General features: G+C 43.3%; 4 protein-coding genes across 5 annotated transcripts; 3 read left to right on the top strand and 1 right to left on the bottom strand.

Moving 5' to 3' along the window:
* The first annotated feature begins 319 nt into the window (after nt 1-319).
* On the top strand, nt 320-3,170 carry LOC116214873 (BTB/POZ domain-containing protein At1g55760). Its single transcript, XM_031550356.1, has 4 exons — nt 320-919; nt 1,246-1,391; nt 2,078-2,196; nt 2,324-3,170. The coding sequence occupies exons 1-4, from the start codon at nt 801-803 to the stop codon at nt 2,924-2,926; spliced, it is 987 nt and encodes a 328-aa protein (XP_031406216.1). The 5' UTR covers nt 320-800; the 3' UTR covers nt 2,927-3,170.
* Nucleotides 3,171-5,761: 2,591 nt separating this feature from the next.
* On the top strand, nt 5,762-6,835 carry LOC116215588 (RNA-binding protein pno1-like). Its single transcript, XM_031551348.1, has one exon. It carries the CDS (start codon nt 5,954-5,956, stop codon nt 6,611-6,613), a length of 660 nt encoding a protein of 219 aa, XP_031407208.1. The 5' UTR covers nt 5,762-5,953; the 3' UTR covers nt 6,614-6,835.
* A 428-nt stretch (nt 6,836-7,263) lies between these two features.
* Nucleotides 7,264-8,018, bottom strand: LOC116213020. The gene has a single exon (XM_031547820.1). It carries the CDS (start codon nt 7,754-7,756, stop codon nt 7,541-7,543), a length of 216 nt encoding a protein of 71 aa, XP_031403680.1. The 5' UTR covers nt 7,757-8,018; the 3' UTR covers nt 7,264-7,540.
* Nucleotides 8,019-10,479: 2,461 nt separating this feature from the next.
* LOC116213258 (enhancer of mRNA-decapping protein 4-like) lies at nt 10,480-17,793 on the top strand. Of its 2 annotated transcripts, none has more exons than XM_031548130.1 (12): nt 10,480-11,461; nt 11,850-11,899; nt 11,979-12,141; nt 12,223-12,441; nt 12,589-12,717; nt 12,830-14,410; nt 14,806-15,165; nt 15,248-15,367; nt 15,872-16,042; nt 16,220-16,384; nt 16,634-16,759; nt 16,968-17,793. In XM_031548130.1, the coding sequence occupies exons 1-12, from the start codon at nt 10,745-10,747 to the stop codon at nt 17,274-17,276; spliced, it is 4,110 nt and encodes a 1,369-aa protein (XP_031403990.1). In that variant the 5' UTR covers nt 10,480-10,744; the 3' UTR covers nt 17,277-17,793. The 2 variants fall into 2 exon arrangements, with proteins under 2 accessions (XP_031403990.1, XP_031403989.1); XM_031548129.1 differs by having other exon boundaries at nt 10,481-11,461; nt 16,631-16,759.
* The last annotated feature ends 234 nt before the right edge of the window (nt 17,794-18,027 follow it).

Below are 18,027 nucleotides of genomic sequence, written 5' to 3'. Positions count from 1 at the left end.
GCAATGCTTTCCTCCTCCCCATGATACTATCATATTGAATAACAAAAATTATTATGATCCCTTTCAGTGAAATCACGAGTATTCTCAACCGAATGATTGAAATCAATCCCGTTCGAACATTGTTGGCCTGACCAATAGATACTTTCAATGAATTTTGAATTCTCATACACATATCAAGTCCATCCACTGAGAGGGTAATTTGTCGTTACACCGCATCATCGTCATTAAATAATAATAACGATTATTAAATACTGGAAAACATTAATGGGGAACCAACGAAAAGAGCCAATCCAATAAATGATCCACACGCCAACAAAGACCCCGTCCCTAGCCCTCTCCCCTGAAGTGCAGTGTAAGCTAACAAATCTATCACCAAATCCCACCCTTCACCTCTCTCTCTCTCTCTCTCTCTCTCTCTCTCTCTCTCTATCTCAAGACCTCTGCTGAGGAGAGAGCTCCATATGAATGGCGTAAAGCAAGACCCCCAATCCTTGCTTGCCCGAAACCGTTGAACAAAAGACTGGAAAAGGACATGTTAGATCTTTGTGTATAGGTGTTTTTTGGGTTTTCCTAGAATAATCCTAATCACTTGACCAGAGTGGACTTGGAACAGAGCAGAGGAGGGAGGAGGAGGGGAGGAAGCAGTTTGTTACCTGTTCTGTTCCAACAACATACGCTTATCTTTATGAGGAGGGAGAGCATTGAGAGAGGCAAACCTGGGAAAGCCCGGAGAGTTCCTGCTGGATGGTATCTTGGACTGCATCCATGAGGTCACGGCAGCCCTTGCGTTCGCTAATAGGATGAGCGACTCCGCCTACCGGGTCGAGACTACTTCCCGGCTTGCCCAATGGAGGATCGACAACTTGGCTTCCTGCACCTACCGGAAATCGGACCCTTTCAGGATCGGCAAGTGGAACTGGTGAGATGAAGGAATTCATAATTGCTCAGCTCCTTTTCATGTAAATATGTGTTTTTAAGATTGATTATAACATGGATGGATCGGTTTTATTTTTAGTAATGATCACTTGGGTTCTGGCAAGGATCAGAGGATATTCCAATCCGTAACCTATGACTCTGTGTTTGTCTTAAGTTGTTTAGTCTGCAGTTCCTATTGGTGGAGGCGATGTCATGAGGGGAATAGAAAACTAAGAGCATGAATCAGCTCTGTTTTGTCCTGTGTGCTGCTGGATTCTTCCATCAACGGAAAGGCAGGAGTTCTAACTTCTTTCTGTTTCGATTTTGAAGGCATTTGTCAATCGAGAAGAACCGGACGTTACTCGTTAAATTGTACCCGGAGATATCTAGTCTGACCAGAGACAACCCTCCGATTGCTTCGTTCATCATCCGAGTGATCTGCTCCACAGGAGGTCGAAAGTCCCTGACCCACCCGGGTAATTCATCTAAACATAGATACTCGAGTCTCCACATAATGCATCTTTGAATGCCAAGTTCTTGTGCTGGGACAGGCCGATAATACTAGGCCAAGGCATTTCTTTATGACATGGTTAGTAGGAAACGTTCCCGACTTTGGGCTAGGTAGTTCTTCACCGGATTAGGGGCTGAGATCAATCTATCTTCTTGAGTTTAGTTCCCCTTTTGTATGGCTGCAATTTCATCTGTTATTTTTTGTTTCATTATTTATGTAGTTACCGAGATGAGAGCACAAAGTTCCATTTCTTTGCAAAATATAATATAATAGTCATCAATGTTATCTGCGAATTTGGAATTAAGAATGGGCAGGGAAAGTTACCAAGGGGAGCTGAAGATAAGAGATCACGCCCACCTCGAAGTGACAAACTATTCCCATGCCTCATTAGCAAAATTGTCCTCTTATGCTCCTATGCTTTCAACAAGCAACCATAAATGCTTCAAAACCATCACATCTTATCCAGCCGAGTGAAAATTATTGATTCAACATTCCAATGCACGAATAAAATAACTTACATCATCGTATCGAGTTGGGTCATCATGTGCTTCAACTGTTAATTTGAGAAGTTCGTGAACGGCATAATAAGATCTTACTCCATGCTGCACCTTTTGTTCAGTTTCAGTTAACTTATCATTTGCCTGTTTGCAGAAATCACAGATAAGCAGCTGAAGAAGAACGACGATTTTGTTTGGGCAATTGAGATTCCATTCACTGGGAAATTCATAATCGATGTTGAATTCCTTGATTTGAAGATTGCATCCCCCAACGTTAGCATCTCATCTCATCTTTATTTTCCACTTTTATGAGAACTTCACTGCAGAGAAAGCTTAGATTATCAGACGATGTTTTACTCCATAACTTCTCATTGTTGTACGCTTGAAAATGAATGTGCAGGGTGGAGAACCTTGTTCTATCTGGGGGGAAGGATACGCAGAGAAGCTATCAAATTCAACAGCGCTTTCAACTCTCGGTCGAATGTTAACTGAAGGAATTCATACTGACATAGTCATTAATGCTTCCGATGGAAGCGTTGGAGCTCACCGTGCTGTCCTTGCTTCACGATCACCCGTTTTCCGCAGCATGTTCTCCCATAACCTCAGAGAGAAAGAGCTCTCCACGATAAACATTTCCGACATGTCAATGGAAGCGTGCCAAGTATTCCTGAATTACATTTATGGGAACATGGAGCATGACGAGTTTCTGATCCACCGACTTTCGCTTCTTCGAGCAGCTGACAAGTACGATATATCTGACTTGAAAGAGGCATGCCATGAGAGCCTTTTAGAAGATATCGACACGACGAATGTCCTCGAGCGGCTTCAGACTGCACATCTGTATCAATTACCAAAACTGAAGGCCAGCTGCATGCTGTATCTCGTGAAGTTTGGTAAGATATACGACATTCGAGACGAGTTAAACACATTCCTGCAAAGTGCAGACAGGGAGCTTATTACCGAGATTTTTCATGAGGTTCTGAATACATGGAAGGGTTTCTAAGACTCTACCTACCAAATGAAAGAATCAGAATCATTGTGTGAATTGATATTGGATTTGTTCTGTCCATGAAGATGGATTTCTGGCTTCTATAGTGTGCCATTTATTGCATTGAAAGATCATTCTTTTGTTCACATGGAATTTGTTTGGTTATCCAGATGTACATAAATTTGTGAAAGACACACTTATAACCATGTAAGGTGAAAAGGAAAAAGAAAATATCTATGGATGCTGATGATTGATTGCAGCTGGAGGTTTGGTAAATTATGTCACTATTATTCCATTGAAGCGTAATGCCTGATTAAATTTTCATATCAGTATCAATGCAAGTGATATACGAATGCACCAGAGACAATTACACTAGGATCAATAACAACGGCAAATGGCAAATGGTGCTTTTGATTATGAGCTTCGAGCTCTGGCTCTGCTGAATCCACGGAAATAATTTAAAGGTAATAAACCAATTGGAGGGGGTCGAGGGCCGGTGAGGTAATATGTCGGTCACATTTGCAGACTAGGTATAAACTTATAGACTGCAGAAAGTAAAGAATCATTGACCACTGGCTCAGTAAAGCAATTAGAAATTATAACTACTCCATGTATGCTTAATATGTGGAGCTTCCACTGCCCCTGTAAACTGAACTTTATTAGCATCACTCCTTCAAAGCTAAAATATGATCAACTTAGAACTCGGTTGAGCTAACATGATAGGAATTTGTGGAGGAGAGCTAGTTACGTGTTTTTTTCATTCGTGATGGTACGAGAAGTTAGGCATACCTACGAAAGCATCTAACTCGAAAGTGTTTCCTCAGGTGTGTGAAAAATGAAACCTCCGACAGTCCAACTTTATTGGTTTTGAGAGTATAAGGGGCTTAAAATCTCATTTTGAATTGCGACTATAGACTCCAAAAGATGTAGACTTATCTTGAGAACAGACCAAGTCGATCACACAGCGGCTTAGCAATCTGAATATTGCAAAAGAACGTATCAGTAGGCACCGTAGATTAAGTTTGGAGCGTAAAATTTCCACTGGAACATGAAGGACCTTTATGGACATGGATTTGGTTAACCGCAGAATTTAGCTAGCTCAAACTTTGGAATCACGATTTGATTTTACTTGGATAAATAAACATCAAATGAAGATCCCAGTCACTAATGAAGATCACACAAACAGTTATTAGAAGATCATCACATTAATGCACAGTTCCACCTATATACCTAGATAGAGAAACTAAGTTAAAACATATCCCTATTCCCGGTTTCCTTGTTCTAGAAAACGGTAAAACGGAGAAGAATTTAAGCTGAACTTTACAACTAGATGTAGCAAAAGGTCACACTAAGAACATCCGGATTTGGTTTGCTAGAAGTTTTAGCAAGCTCAGGTCTCGTGCAACTCGGATTAATGTTACGATATAAACACAGTAACCGTTGCCAAAAACAGATGCAGATGAAATCAAAAAGTGACGAAGGCTAAAAGTAAATCAACAATAGCAACAGATGATCGATCAGATTTGGTTTTCGACAAGATTGACGGGCTCGAACCTCAAAGTCACTTCAGTAGATATAAACACCGTAAGCATCATGTGGAGTGAAATCAACAACCGGCTGAAGCTCATTCCAGTAAATAAGCAATTGGAGAGAGCTAAACAAAATCAATAACTAGGAATCGAGGATCAATCAGCTTTAGCTACCCCTATCCAGCCAAGTCAGATATCCGATAAATCCTGTCAATATTAGTTTGAAGAATCAACAATAGCCAGTCAACGATGAAGATGAAATCAGCAGCAGAAACGAAAATCTTTACCCCTGGTCTAAATGCAATCCCAACAGCGCTAAAAGCTAACTCAATAACTAGAAGCAGGCATCGATCCGATTTGACTTTGCTACAAGTTTCAGCTATCTGTACTTCCAACGACTCATATCAGCCTCAGTTCAGCAAATCAACATCGCAGGCAAGTCGAGTCGCTCGAGAACAATGCACACGCAATGTATAGGAGAGCTCAGGCAAAGCAGAACTACTTACGGTAAGTCGGCGGAGAATCTCAGAATATTTGATGTTGAGGTTGAAATCCGACGCTTCGTGAACGCCATGAAGAAAAGCGAACTACTGCTTCGGATTCCGGCGATGAAGCTCCCGTGTAATCCGAGAGGAAGCTTTTGCTGTGAAATAAAATAATAGCGGGACGAAGTTGGAGGGAAAAGGAAGTGGCGCTCCGGGGAGCATATAAATGGAATATTATTAGCATCCCTATCCTTCCGGTTTGAGAATATTCAAAATTCAGTTGTTTTCATTCCACTCCAAAGTTTCTATTCTATGCCTATTTGGCCCCTTAACTTTGTATTATCTTATTATTGTGACCCTGCGATTGGGATTTTCTCCCTTTTTGGACGTCCAATGTAGCTCCATAAATCGGCGCTTGGATGGGTTTGAACCTACCACTTACAAATATTATGGTGAGTCATTCTTGGAGTGATCTATTAGGGTCGGTCCAAGCTCAACTAGCCCGATTGATCGTCCCAACTTTTGTCCCAGGGACCAAGACCATCGCATGCATCAAGCAAATCTGTGTCGCGACTTTTGAGCTAGTTCGACAACTTGCATTTTTCATGAGGCCACCCCTTTCCCAATTATAAACACAACCATGTACCCAAAAGAAAACAAGAAAACCTATTGACCATTCTTGCTTGTAATAATTTGAACCCTCGAGGAGCTTTGGTGTGAAGTCTAAAAAGATTCATTCACAAAAGGCCCATGTTATTTCCTCCGGCCCATTAATGGCATGAACTGAAGCCCACGGCCCAGACCATTCTTGACCTGACAATAAATATGCAGAACCTAGAACCCTAACAGTCTCTTTTCCCGTCGTGCTAGTCGGAGCTTCTGTTCGTCGACGGCCGCCTCCGGCGAGAAGGCCTATCCAGGATACTCATCTCTGGCAGTTTCTTCGAATTCCTCGTCCGTATATTTACTAATATTGCGGGAAACTCAATTGGGATTCTTCTCCTCTCTGTATCAGACTCAGAAGCGGGATGCAATCGACCGAATCACCAGCCTCCATGGAGGTGGAGGCGGCAGGAACGGCCGCCGCGCTGCCGCCGAAGCCTCAGTTCGAGCCGCTGAAGCCGCATGAGATGTCCGACGGGAGGGTCCAGTTCAGGAAGGTCTCGGTCCCGCCGCACCGGTACTCGCCGCTGAAGAAGGCGTGGATGGAAATCTACATGCCGGTATACGAGCAGATGAAGATCGACATCCGCATGAACCTCAAAGCGCGGAAGGTGGAGCTGAAGACGAGGTCGGACACCCCCGACGTCGGCAACCTCCAGAAGTGTGCCGATTTCGTGCACGCCTTCATGCTCGGGTTCGACGTCGTGGACGCCGTCGCGCTCCTCCGCCTCGATGAGCTCTATGTCGAGTCCTTTGAGATCAAGGACGTGAAGACCCTGCGGGGTGAGCACCTGTCCCGGGCAATTGGGCGGCTGTCGGGCAAGGGAGGCAAAACGAAGTTCGCTATTGAGAACGCGACCAAGACCAGGATCGTGATCGCGGATACGAAGATTCACATACTCGGGTCGTTTGCAAACATTAAGGTTGCAAGGGATTCGCTCTGCAGCTTGATCCTGGGATCGCCGGCTGGGAAGGTTTACTCTAAGCTCAGAGCTGTCACTGCTAGACTCGCAGAGAGATTTTGATTCCGATGATCCTCGCTTTGTATCGTCTTACATTCGCGAATTAAGCTCGATACATCCATTTTTGGCCTCGGAGTTGTATAATGATATTTTCGTATGACTGACGAATTTACTTATATAGCGCAAAGAAAATGGTTGTGGTTCTGTTGCGTTTATGGGTGTTCGTCTCATTCCTATGGTATGTTGATTGATCGATATCGCATCGCATTAGTCGGGATTGGTTTCTCTGTGTTCATCTCATTCATATGGTATGTTGATTGATCATTGCTCAAGTCTGGATTGAATCTACTGTGGCCATACCCATATCTATTCCCCCGTGCCAAACATGATCCGAGCTCCTTTACTTAATATGGCCTGTGGCCATATCTATTCCGTCGTACCAAACGTGATCCGAGCTCCTCCACTTAATAGGGTGTCTGGCTTTTCAAGTTCGAGGTTGGGGCTCGAATTAGGCGAACCATATCCCAAGACTCGATCTCATTACCGACCCATTTATTGTCCATCTTATGTTTACTTGATGATGGCCTGCGACATTCACTTGCGAGGCAGGCTTTTCTCAAGCCGACTCAGTCACAATCAACCCTCGAGCCGACTCAGTCACACCGGTTGATTGCGATAAAATATGATAATGGCCTAGCATGGCGATTCACTCATTAAAAAGGGAGTTGTGATGTTGGATTTATTCTCGAACAACATTGCGATCCAGAGAATCAGTAACAATGATAGTAGTAATTCCGATAAATCATCGAATGAGGATCGATCAAACCATAATTTGAAAATCCATGACCCAACCAAGATTATCTACACCAGCTGCCCGCCAAGAAATTCAAAACCTAACGGAATAAACTGAAAACACGGGGAGAGGGAAACAATCAAGCGGAAGCCGGCGATCAATGGATCAATCAGATTCGGATATCATATCTAGTTCAGTTACTGAAGGGGGGGAGGAGCGAAGAAGGGCCTGCCGGTGACGCGAGAGCCGCAGAAGGTGGCATTGAAGTGGTGAGGGTCGCAGGCGTCGAAGGTGTCCTTGACCTTGTGGAAGCCATGCTTGAATACGCCGAAGCCGAAGAGGAGCCCGATCAGGATCACCACAAGGATGAGGCACGTGCACAGCATGCACATCCTGCTCCCGCAGCAACACATCCTCTCTCTGCTTCTTGCTTATATTCTCTCGCTGCCTCCGACTGTGTGATGCTTGAGATCGATGAATGCGAGCAGAGTTCCGGCGAGAAAGGTATATAAGAAGGCGGAAGAGAGGTGAGATCTGAGGCGGAGGGAGAGGGGTTTTGGTTTGGCGTGGTGTGAGGGAGAGGGAATGGCGTCTCTGTCTCAGTCTCGGAGTCTCTATCCGTTGAGCAGAGCAGAGAGAGAGAAGAGAGATGGCCGGGACGTTATGGAAACTGATCGCTTAGAAGAAAAGCTATAAATCTTAAAAAATATATCTATTTCCATTTTTTATCTTTTAATTTCTTTCATTTTTTTGAAATCATACCATAACGGTCCTCTTCCTCCCTCTCGAGAAATTGCACAATCCTCAGCTCGCCCACCGGCGAGACCGTGTGCGATCGCCAGTTTAGTTTTCCGCATAATCAACTTGCAGGGTTTACGCTTAATTGAGGGTTGCACGTGAAACACAGTCAGTAGAAAATTTTCCGATACGATTTACGCGATAATAGTATAGAATCTTTGAAAATATTTGTTAACCGCGGTATCTATATGAGTTATATATAGTACCTCATGCACCTTTTCAGGAAAGTTGTGTGGTGCAAGTCATGTAAACACTAATGGGAATATATAGTTCCCAGAAAGTATCTATGTGAAGCAATACGATTGTGAAATTTACGTGGTTATTGGTCATGATATGTTCATGAAAATGGAAAAAAAAAAAAAAGCGTTAACATCCAGAGTGCAAACTTTGCTCTTCCATCTACGCTGCCTTTTTGGTAATTCGAGGAGTCGTGAGATGATCCCACCATGTATTGAACGTGCCGTAATTCCATATCGCTAATACGTGCAACGTTTGCTATCTATCTGTCTATCTATTGATCTATATATATATTTAAAGCAAAGATGCCATGGATTTTACTAATTTCCGGTTCTTCCCCCCTTTCTTTTTTCCCCATGACGTTTTGCTAGTGGTTCTATTATTGGTGAGCCTAAAACACCCATTAATGCTGTCTTCATATGTTTGTTTGGAGTCAATTTTCTTGCCTGAAACTTGGAGCATTATTTTCACATGGATCGATGATTCCATCCCATTGTTAGGAAAATTCTTGATCTAACTCAACCATATCGATTCCTTTTACTTCCATTAATAGCACATATATTTGATGCGCTTTTCATTTCTTCCTCCTCGTTCGACGTGGCACATTGCGTACAAAATGCATTCGCATGCCTTGTACCGAGAAATGAAATGGGTGGGCTAGAACTGCTTCGCTTCGTCTAGAAATGGATCTGCATCGATCATCAGCATAGGACCCACAACACCCGAGATGTAACAATTGAAGCGGTTGTTTCTTTTCGATAATCGTTGGATTAACTTTAAAGATTTAAGCAAAGCTTTTAGAGTACCCCATGTTGGCCCGATAGCCGTAGGGAAGAGTAGCGGTTGCTTAATAGTCATCCTCTAACATGGAAGTCAACTACGTAAAATTTCAATATCAAGAAGTTTACTTCAAATTTCTAAATTTCCATATATTATCAACCTTCCCTTCCCGATTTGGGTGAATCCCTCCCTATTATTATTTTTTTCAATCGGTAAAAAGTGATCGGGAGCAATTGGCATAGCAATCCCTCCCTATTCGACCCCTAAAAGTCCATTCCATCCCTCGTTCAAAATCCTCGATTCATCGTCACTTGAAGTGATCATAGAATATCTCCAAAAACGACAGGTCCGGTTATGGACTTTTGGGCCGAAGTGGAACTTGTTGAACAGCTAATGGGCCCATTGTTTGGGCCGAGTGGACTGGCCCATTTTCTCCCACAATGGCTACCATGCTTTGTATTGAGGCCCATCTAAATCTATAAGAAGGTCAGCATTTGAATTATTCAAAAAAATAATAATAATAACAGCATAAAATAAATTTAGTAAATTTCGAGTAAATGAGTTGACTTGTATAAAAATGCAAGGCAGACTCGCTTTTAGTGATTGTACAGTGAAACTTCACCTATTGTTTGGTTTTGATTCTTGCTAAAATGGCATAGTTTAGCTAGCCTTCCTCGGGATGATCTCTTTATTCGATTTGCTTAATCTGCACTCAAATGTATTGTGAAATAAGTCACGATAAGATGAAAAGTGAAACTCATATTCTCAAATAAAATGAATTTCCTCTCTCTTCATATCATTCCAGATCAAGATCCAAAATGAATTTATCTTTATGGGTAGATCCGAGATGTCACATGATCTCATAAGTCTAGCATACCACTCCCCTTGGTATAAAGTTCTACAATCCCAAATTCGTAATCCAAAGACTTCAATCGTCATATCAAAAGTAAAGAAAGCACTTTCTCAGCCTCTAGTCGAGTGAGAAATCATCGAGCACAATTCTTATCGAGAACTCTCTTACCTTTTATTTCTCAATTTCATATTTTCAACTAAATTCACAGTCATTTTTCTTCATCACGAAAAAAAAAGGAAAAAAATTTCGATAATTTTGTTCCATCACATGATATGAAAAAATATGGAGGAGATTATAATATTATAAACAATTGGATGAGTTCATCCAGTTCGATAATTTCCAAAATTATCCCTAATTTCAAGAAATTTTATTAATTTTTTATTATATTATTATAAGATAAGATTATTTAAAATTTTCTCAAGAAATTAACTTCTCATGGAAGGGAGAAGAGAAAGTGAGAATATCCAAAGAAGAAGAGAAGAAGAAATCCAGGGAGGAAGGAAACCTTTTCATTTCGCTCTCATCTCTTTCTCTCTCCTCCTCACACCGCTCTGCGTACTGCTCATCTTCCTTCTTCTCCACTTCAGTCGAGGCGAGTGTTTCATTCGTTCAGATCTCTCTCTCTCTCTCTCTCTCTTAAAACCCTTACTGCGAGAGCTTCAGCTCTCACTCTCACAGCGCTCTCTCTCTCTCTTTCCCTCTCCGCGTGTGAGGAATTGAGCTCATCGCATCCATGGCTTCTCCGGGGGCAACCCAGAACCAGTCGTCTCCGGCGCCGGTCCCTTCCTTCGACATGCATAAGTTCTTCAACCACCCGACCCCTCAGCCACCCCAGTTCCCACCTTACCCTACGCCCTCCTCCTCTTATCCTCCGCCCACCGCCACCTTCCCTTTCCCCCCTCAGCTCCACCCCCACCCTCACCAAATCCACCCCCCTCCGCCGTCGCCCCCTCCTCCGTTGGCCGCCCCCGAGGACCCCCTCTCCCAGCTCCTCATCCAGCGGTCCCTCTCCTTCCCCACTCCCCCGCTAAACCCTAACCCTAACCCAAATGCGAACTCCAACGCCAACGCCAATGCCGGGGCCCGCCTCATGGCCCTACTTGGCACCCCTCAGCCGCCTCCTCCCGCCGCTTCATCCTCCCCTCGTGCCCTGTCCCCGTCCCCGCCCCCGCCCTTGGGCCCCGCCCGACTGCCGAGCAGCAAGGTCCCGAGAGGGCGGCACCTGATGGGGGACCACGTTATGTACGACGTGGACGTCCGGGTTCCCGGGGAAGTTCAGCCCCAGCTCGAGGTCACGCCCATCACCAAGTACGGGTCCGACCCTCAGCTCATGCTGGGGCGGCAGATTGCGGTGAATAAGTCGTACATTTGCTACGGTTTGAAGCAGGGGAACATTCGGGTCCTTAACATGAACACCGCCTCCAGGTCCTTGTTACGCGGCCACACTCAGGTTCAGCACTTACCTTGTCTCTGTAGTTTGTGGAAATGTTGCATTGGGATTAAGCTGTTCCGATCCGATGGGCCCAAATGCCTAGGCCGACTGTTTGCCGTACCTGTGCTATGCCGAATGGCTTCTGTTTCTTATGAAATAGGGCATGAGAATGCCGTGAATTATTCACAGCCTCAGATATTGATAACTGTATGATTGTTTGTAACACGCTTCTTTTGGAATTCATCGATTTTAGATAACTTCCTGTTGCTTTGTTTTCCTTTCCGTGATTTGTCATTACTGTTTTACCCGGCTGCTTCGGCTGTGAAGTTGAATTTAAAAGCTTTTGGCATTTCTGTGCCAATATATGTCTTTGAAGCCATTTGACTGATGGCTTGTTTTTGTTCAGAGAATCACAGACATGACTTTTTTCGCTGAGGATGTTCACCTCTTGGCGAGGTAAAAGTTTGCTTTTGTTGCTTTCGAGGTTGTTTCTGTTTCTCTTTCGCTGTCTCTACAAAGGCGTGCTTCTCTACAGCGCCAGCACAGATGGAAGGATCTGTGTGTGGAAAATTTCGGAGGGTCTAGAAGAGGATGACAAGCCACAAATTAGTGGAAACGCGGTTATCGCCATTCAAGTCATAGGAGGAGAAGAGGATGAATCTGTACATCCGCGAGTTTGTTGGCATTGTCACAAACAAGTAGGCATTGCGCTTATGTTATATTAAGAGACCTGTTTGTGTGGAAGACCATTACGACCAACCTTCTCTGTGTTTCTGCAGGAAATTCTAGTAGTTGGAATTGGAAGGCGTGTCCTGCGGATTGATACTATAAAAGCAGGGAAGAGTGATGTTTTCTCTGCTGAGGAACCGCTACTTTGTGCTGTTGACAAACTGATCAGTGGGGTTCAGCTCGTTGGTCTACATGATGGAGTAGTTACTGATCTATCAATGTGTCAGTGGATGACCTCTCGTTTAGTTTCATCATCTACCGATGGCACTGTAGGTGTTTCGATATTTGCAACTTGATGTGCTTCTTTATCTATCCTTGCATTGGAATTCTTTGCTAGTTTGTGAGCCCTAATTGTTCTTCTAATTGATTGTGGGAGATCTTTGCTAATAACATGTCAATTATGTGTCGTGTGACAGATAAAGATTTGGGAAGATCAGAAGGCCCAACCACTTTTTGTCCTGAAACCGCACGAAGGCCTTCCTGTTAATTCAGCCACCTTTTTGACTTCTCCCAATAGGCCTGACCATATCGTACTTATAACAGCGGTACTAGTCCAAATAGCCTCAGTTTCATAGATCAAGCTGCATCCCACAAGCATTCTGCCGTCTGAGCAATTCAACCTGATTTCATTTGATATATTACTTTCCTTGTGCTTAGGGACCATTGAATCAGGAAGTCAAGGTTTGGGCTTCGGCAAGCGAAGAAGGTTGGCTGTTGCCAAGTGATGCTGAATCATGGAAATGCACCCAAACCTTGGAATTGAGAAGTTCATCTGAAGCTCAAACTGAGGATGCATTCTTTAATCAAGTCCTTGTATTGTCTCAAGCAGGCCTCCTTTTGCTTGCAAATGCTAAGAAGAATGCTATATATGCCGTGCACTTGGAATATGGTCCAAATCCAGCCTCCACTCGCATGGACTATTTAGCAGAATTTACTGTTACAATGCCCATATTAAGTTTTACTGGGACAACTGATATATCACCTTTTGGCGAGCAGATTGTCCAGGTTTATTGTGTCCAGACACAGGCGATTCAGCAGTATGCTTTGGATCTTTTCTTGTGCATGCCGCCATCACTGGAGAATGCCGGTTTGGAAAAGTCAGATTCCATGGCCCCTTGTGATGTAACTAACATTGAAGGATCAGCAGCTGTAGACTCTTCCCAAATGAAACCAAATGGCATATCCTCAACTGGTTCAGCTACTAACTTTAGTGAAAAAATTGTGTCCTCAGATGCAGCACATGCTGCGAGTTACCCTGTCTCTGCTGCTACCGAGGTTTTGGGTACACGGCAAATAACCATACTGAATACAGAACCTCGGACCTCTGCCATGGGGCGGGCAGTCAGTGACACAAATATTGTATCAACTGCATCGCCGCCGCCGCTTCCGCTGAGTCCTAGGTTGTCCAGGCAAGCTTCTGGTCTTAGAAGTCCGAGTACTTTCGAGCCAGCCTTCCTTTTAAGTGATCACAGTCGGAACCAAGCGATAACTGACTTTTCGGTTCAAAGGGTTTCCAGCGGAGACATGTCTCATGGACCTTCATCAGATAATGGTTTGAGGAGCAGGGACGATAAAGTTTCAGAGGAAGAGACACATAGTTTGCGCAATCCTCCAGCTGCCTTTAAGCATCCAACTCATTTAATTACACCTTCAGAGATTTTAGGGGCTGCTCCATCTTCAGGAACAAATGATATTATGAGAGGGAAGAGTGACGTAGAGAAGAGCATTCAAGATGTAGGCGTTAACAATGAAGTATGCAATGTTGAGGTGGAGGTTAAAGTTGTTCCAGATGGATCTTCTCGAAGAGAGAAATTCTCTCCCGAGGAGTCTCGGGAGTCCATTGCTGATAATAATGAGAAATTCTTCTGCTCCCAGGCTTCAGATCTTGGCAATCAAATAGCCAGAGAATGCCTTGCAGGATCTTCGGCGGGACAAAGTCAGCAAACTAATGATGCTGAAGTTACAGAACGATCAACCCAACTTCCTTGTTCAGATGAAGTCAATGCCTCTTCAAATGTGACTGAAGAAGTTTCTTATCAAACTGTTACTTCGCAAGCGCTGGCATCGGCTACTGCTAAAATTAAGAGGCAGAAGGGGAAAAACACTCAAGCAATGGCACCTTCACCGTCCCCGAGTACCTTTAATTCAGCTGATTCTTCTAGTGAGGCCGTCATCAGTTCGAGTCTTCATTCTATTGAAGCTGCTGTCCCTCAAATTATGCACGAGAAGCTTAATCAGGTGAGTCAATTTTCAATATGATTTGTTGTATCTGTGCCGATGCTTCCAAATTTCCCTTATAACAGCAGGGTTAATGTTCCATGAAAGATGACCTTGGGGTCTTCAAGATATTGTAGCCTCTACTTAGTGAGCCTCTTTTAATTATTGTTTTCTGGTAATCAGAGTTCTTAAGCTGGGTAGCTTGCTTGCATGTGTCATTACTCTTATGCTATTAAAAGTTGCTGATTTTAGAGGATATTTGGAGGGAAACTAGCACCTAGCATTTCGTACATTTTTAAGATTGTTGGGTTCTGATTGTATGTTTTCCATTTTAGGCTCTGATGTCTTATGCTCTGAATTGATGCTGTTGTGGACCATATAGTTGAATGTGTTTAACTTCTGCACTTACCCTGCAGATAATGGCTATGCAAAAAGAAATGAAAAAACAGATGACTGCTACTATTAATGTCCCTGTCACAAAAGAGGGCAGAAGACTAGAGACTTCCCTTGCACGGACCATGGAGAAAATTGTCAAGGCAAATAGTGATGCTTTGTGGGCTCGTTTTCAAGAAGAGAATGTTAAAAACGAGAAGCTACTGCAGGATCGGGTACAGCAGATAATTAATGTTCTGGGCAATCTCATCAACAAGGACTTGCCTGCCACTATAGAGAGAATAGTGAAAAGGGAAGTTGCTGCAGTTCAAACAAATGTTCTTCGTGCCATTACACCAGCTATTGAGAAGACAATAGTTTCAGCTATTACAGAATCCTTCCAGGTAGAATTCTGCGATTGTCACTTTCTATTTTGGGGGTGGGGTGGAACATGTATCTTGATGTTCTTTGCCTCTTAAAATGCAGAAAGGGGTAGGTGATAAGGCCATCAATCAGCTTGAGAAATCCGTCAACTCTAAACTGGAAGCTTCAGTTGCTAGGCAAATCGTAGCACAGTTCCAAACATCTGGAAGGCAAGCGCTTCAGGTGTGTATATGGTTGAGTAGTTTTTGTTTTTGCTTCTTATCTAGTGACTGGGATTAGCTACTGGGATTAGCTTGGTGTATCAGACTTTATGCAGATAATTGGTACGGCAGTCAATAGCACAAAAGTAACGAATATTGATCCTATTTTAGATCCATTCTAGATGAGAATGTGGAAGTGGTAGTGGCATGTGGACTGAATGGGTGGAGCTGTGACAAATTGCCCAAATTCAGAGCATATTTTAATTTCTTCTACAAGCATGACCTTTTTTTCTGAATGAGTTTGAATGTCCATGACTGCTTTAGGATAATCGAGATTTATCTGATGAGTGATGCAATTTACAGAGAAACTAGGCTAATGTTCCTTAATCATTGATAGCATTATAAGCTCATAGTATTATAAGCTCACCTTCCTTCCTATTTTTCTATTGTAGCTTTTCTCTGATGCAGTCCCGTTTGCTTGAATCCTGGGATTTCTAAACTTACTAGATCTTTGTATCACACGCAGGATGCTGTGAAGTCTAGTATGGTAACTTCCATGGTCCCTGCCTTTGAGAAGTCATGCAGAGCCATGTTTGAGCAGATAGATGCTACATTTCAGAGAGGAATGACCGAACATACTTCCGCAGCTATGCAGCATGTAGAGAATGCTAACTCTCCGCTTACGCATGCTTTAAGGGTACGTCTGTTCTCGCTTGCTTGGAATTTAGGCATTTCACATACGTAAAACGAATATCCAACTCGAGGAGATTGTCGTTTCTATCATTTTGCTGATGGCATGTATGTAGGTGTTAACATTGGAAATGTAAAATTACAACTTTGTTTTTCTAATGGTGCCTGTTGCCTGTTATTGCAGGATGTGATTAATTCAGCTTCGTCAATGACCCACACACTGAATGGAGAACTGGCAGAAGCTCAGAGAAAGCTTGTATGTCTTGCAGTTGGTGGAGCAAATCCAAGTGCCATAAGCCCATTACTTACCCAACCGAGCAGTGGGCCTTTGGGTAAACTACATGAAAAGGTTTGCTTCCTTATACCGATGTATTGCTATGCTTACCAGCTAAGATTTATCTATCCTTGTCCCATGTTTCAAATAAATCAGTGAAAATAAATATGTTTCATACGGATTGATTTCGTTGAAATTCATAAAATATCTAACTGAGCCCAGGTTGAATGAATATAAAATCAGAAGTATGAAACTTATCCTGTGAAGCTCTTTATGTTGTATGCCCAAAATTCATGGTTGGAGACCGTTTGCTTCCTATAGCAGGTTGACATTCCCATTGATCCAAGAAAAGAACTGTCAAGATTAATATCCGAGTGCAAGTATGAGGAAGCATTTGCCTCATCCCTGCAGAGAAGTGATGTCTCAATTGTCTCCTGGTTATGCTCTCAGGTATATAAAACCGTTTAATTTACTGAGTGCCTGTGTCGTCTTCTCGTATGACATGTGAGGACCAATTGCATCCTTGTGTGAATTTACAAGTCGTTAAGCACACGATACTGCTCTTTTGCTGCAATCGTACTCTGCTTGCTCTATGTGGCCTGGAAGGATGGAATGTATGATTTTACAACGGTGATGGAATTTCTCTTTTGTATTACAGGTGGATCTACGAGCTGTGCTCGGAATGGCCCCTCTACCGCTGAGCCAAGGAGTGCTCCTCTCCCTCCTCCAGCAGCTGGCCTGCGACATCAACAACGACCCACCCAGGAAGCTCTCGTGGATGACCGACGTGGCTGGAGTCATAAACCCATCGGACCCAATTATCGCGGTTCACGTACGGCCCATCTTCGAGCAGGTCTACCAGATACTGAACCACCAGCGGTCTGTGCCCACTCTGGGTGGATCTGAGCTCTCGACAGTCCGGCTCCTCATGCATGTTATCAACTCAATGATCATGACCTGTAAGTAAGTGATCAATATCCAACCCGGGGACATAAGACGACGAGTACGGCTACGAATTATGAAAATTTCAAGGAGGGTTTTACTCAAAAGAGTTAGGGACCTGTACAGAGATATAGCAGAAAGTTACTAGCTTTTGTAAAGTTAGTAGTAGTTTTTATTCGTGGAGTGGAGTTGCCTTGAGATGTTAATCTCAGTTTTCCTTTTTTTTTTTTTTTTTTTTTTTTTTTACTCATTCCCTATTATGGGGCAAAAGAAGTGTCCAGGAATATAGTTCAGACATCAGGGGCTCATTTGCCGTATCAAAGAGCTGTTTCTTTGCACTCGACAAACATTGGACACATGCGAGGAGTTGCTATCGCTCTCCGATTCGGTTCAGGCTTGGTCGTGGCAGCATGTGGTTACGATTAAGGGATTCATGTAACATTTGACGATGCGTGTAGACATTTCAACCCCTTTTTAACAGTTGTTGAAGCATATGGCTGTATTTAGTATCTTAATTAAGAATAAGCTCCAGATTCAGAAGATAGAACCGATTGACACTGTTCTTTTTCTCCTCACTTCCTCAGCGCCCCGCCCAACAGTAATGTCCGTTTTTGACGAACAAGGTATGAGGCGATCGACGATTCTATGCTCTGCTCGAATCTTAAGTCATACGGGTCCGGCCGAGACAATCGCATTGGCGGAGGATATTTACATTTTTTTAAACTATTAGAGTTAAAATGGAAAAAAGAAAAAGAAAAGAAAAACAGAGCAAATAG

This window comes from Punica granatum, chromosome 7 (assembly GCF_007655135.1).
Source record: "Punica granatum isolate Tunisia-2019 chromosome 7, ASM765513v2, whole genome shotgun sequence".
NCBI classification, from domain to species: Eukaryota; Viridiplantae; Streptophyta; class Magnoliopsida; order Myrtales; family Lythraceae; genus Punica; species Punica granatum.
The sequence above is the reverse complement of the archived record's forward strand: the minus strand, read 5'-3'. Positions and strand labels throughout refer to the sequence as shown.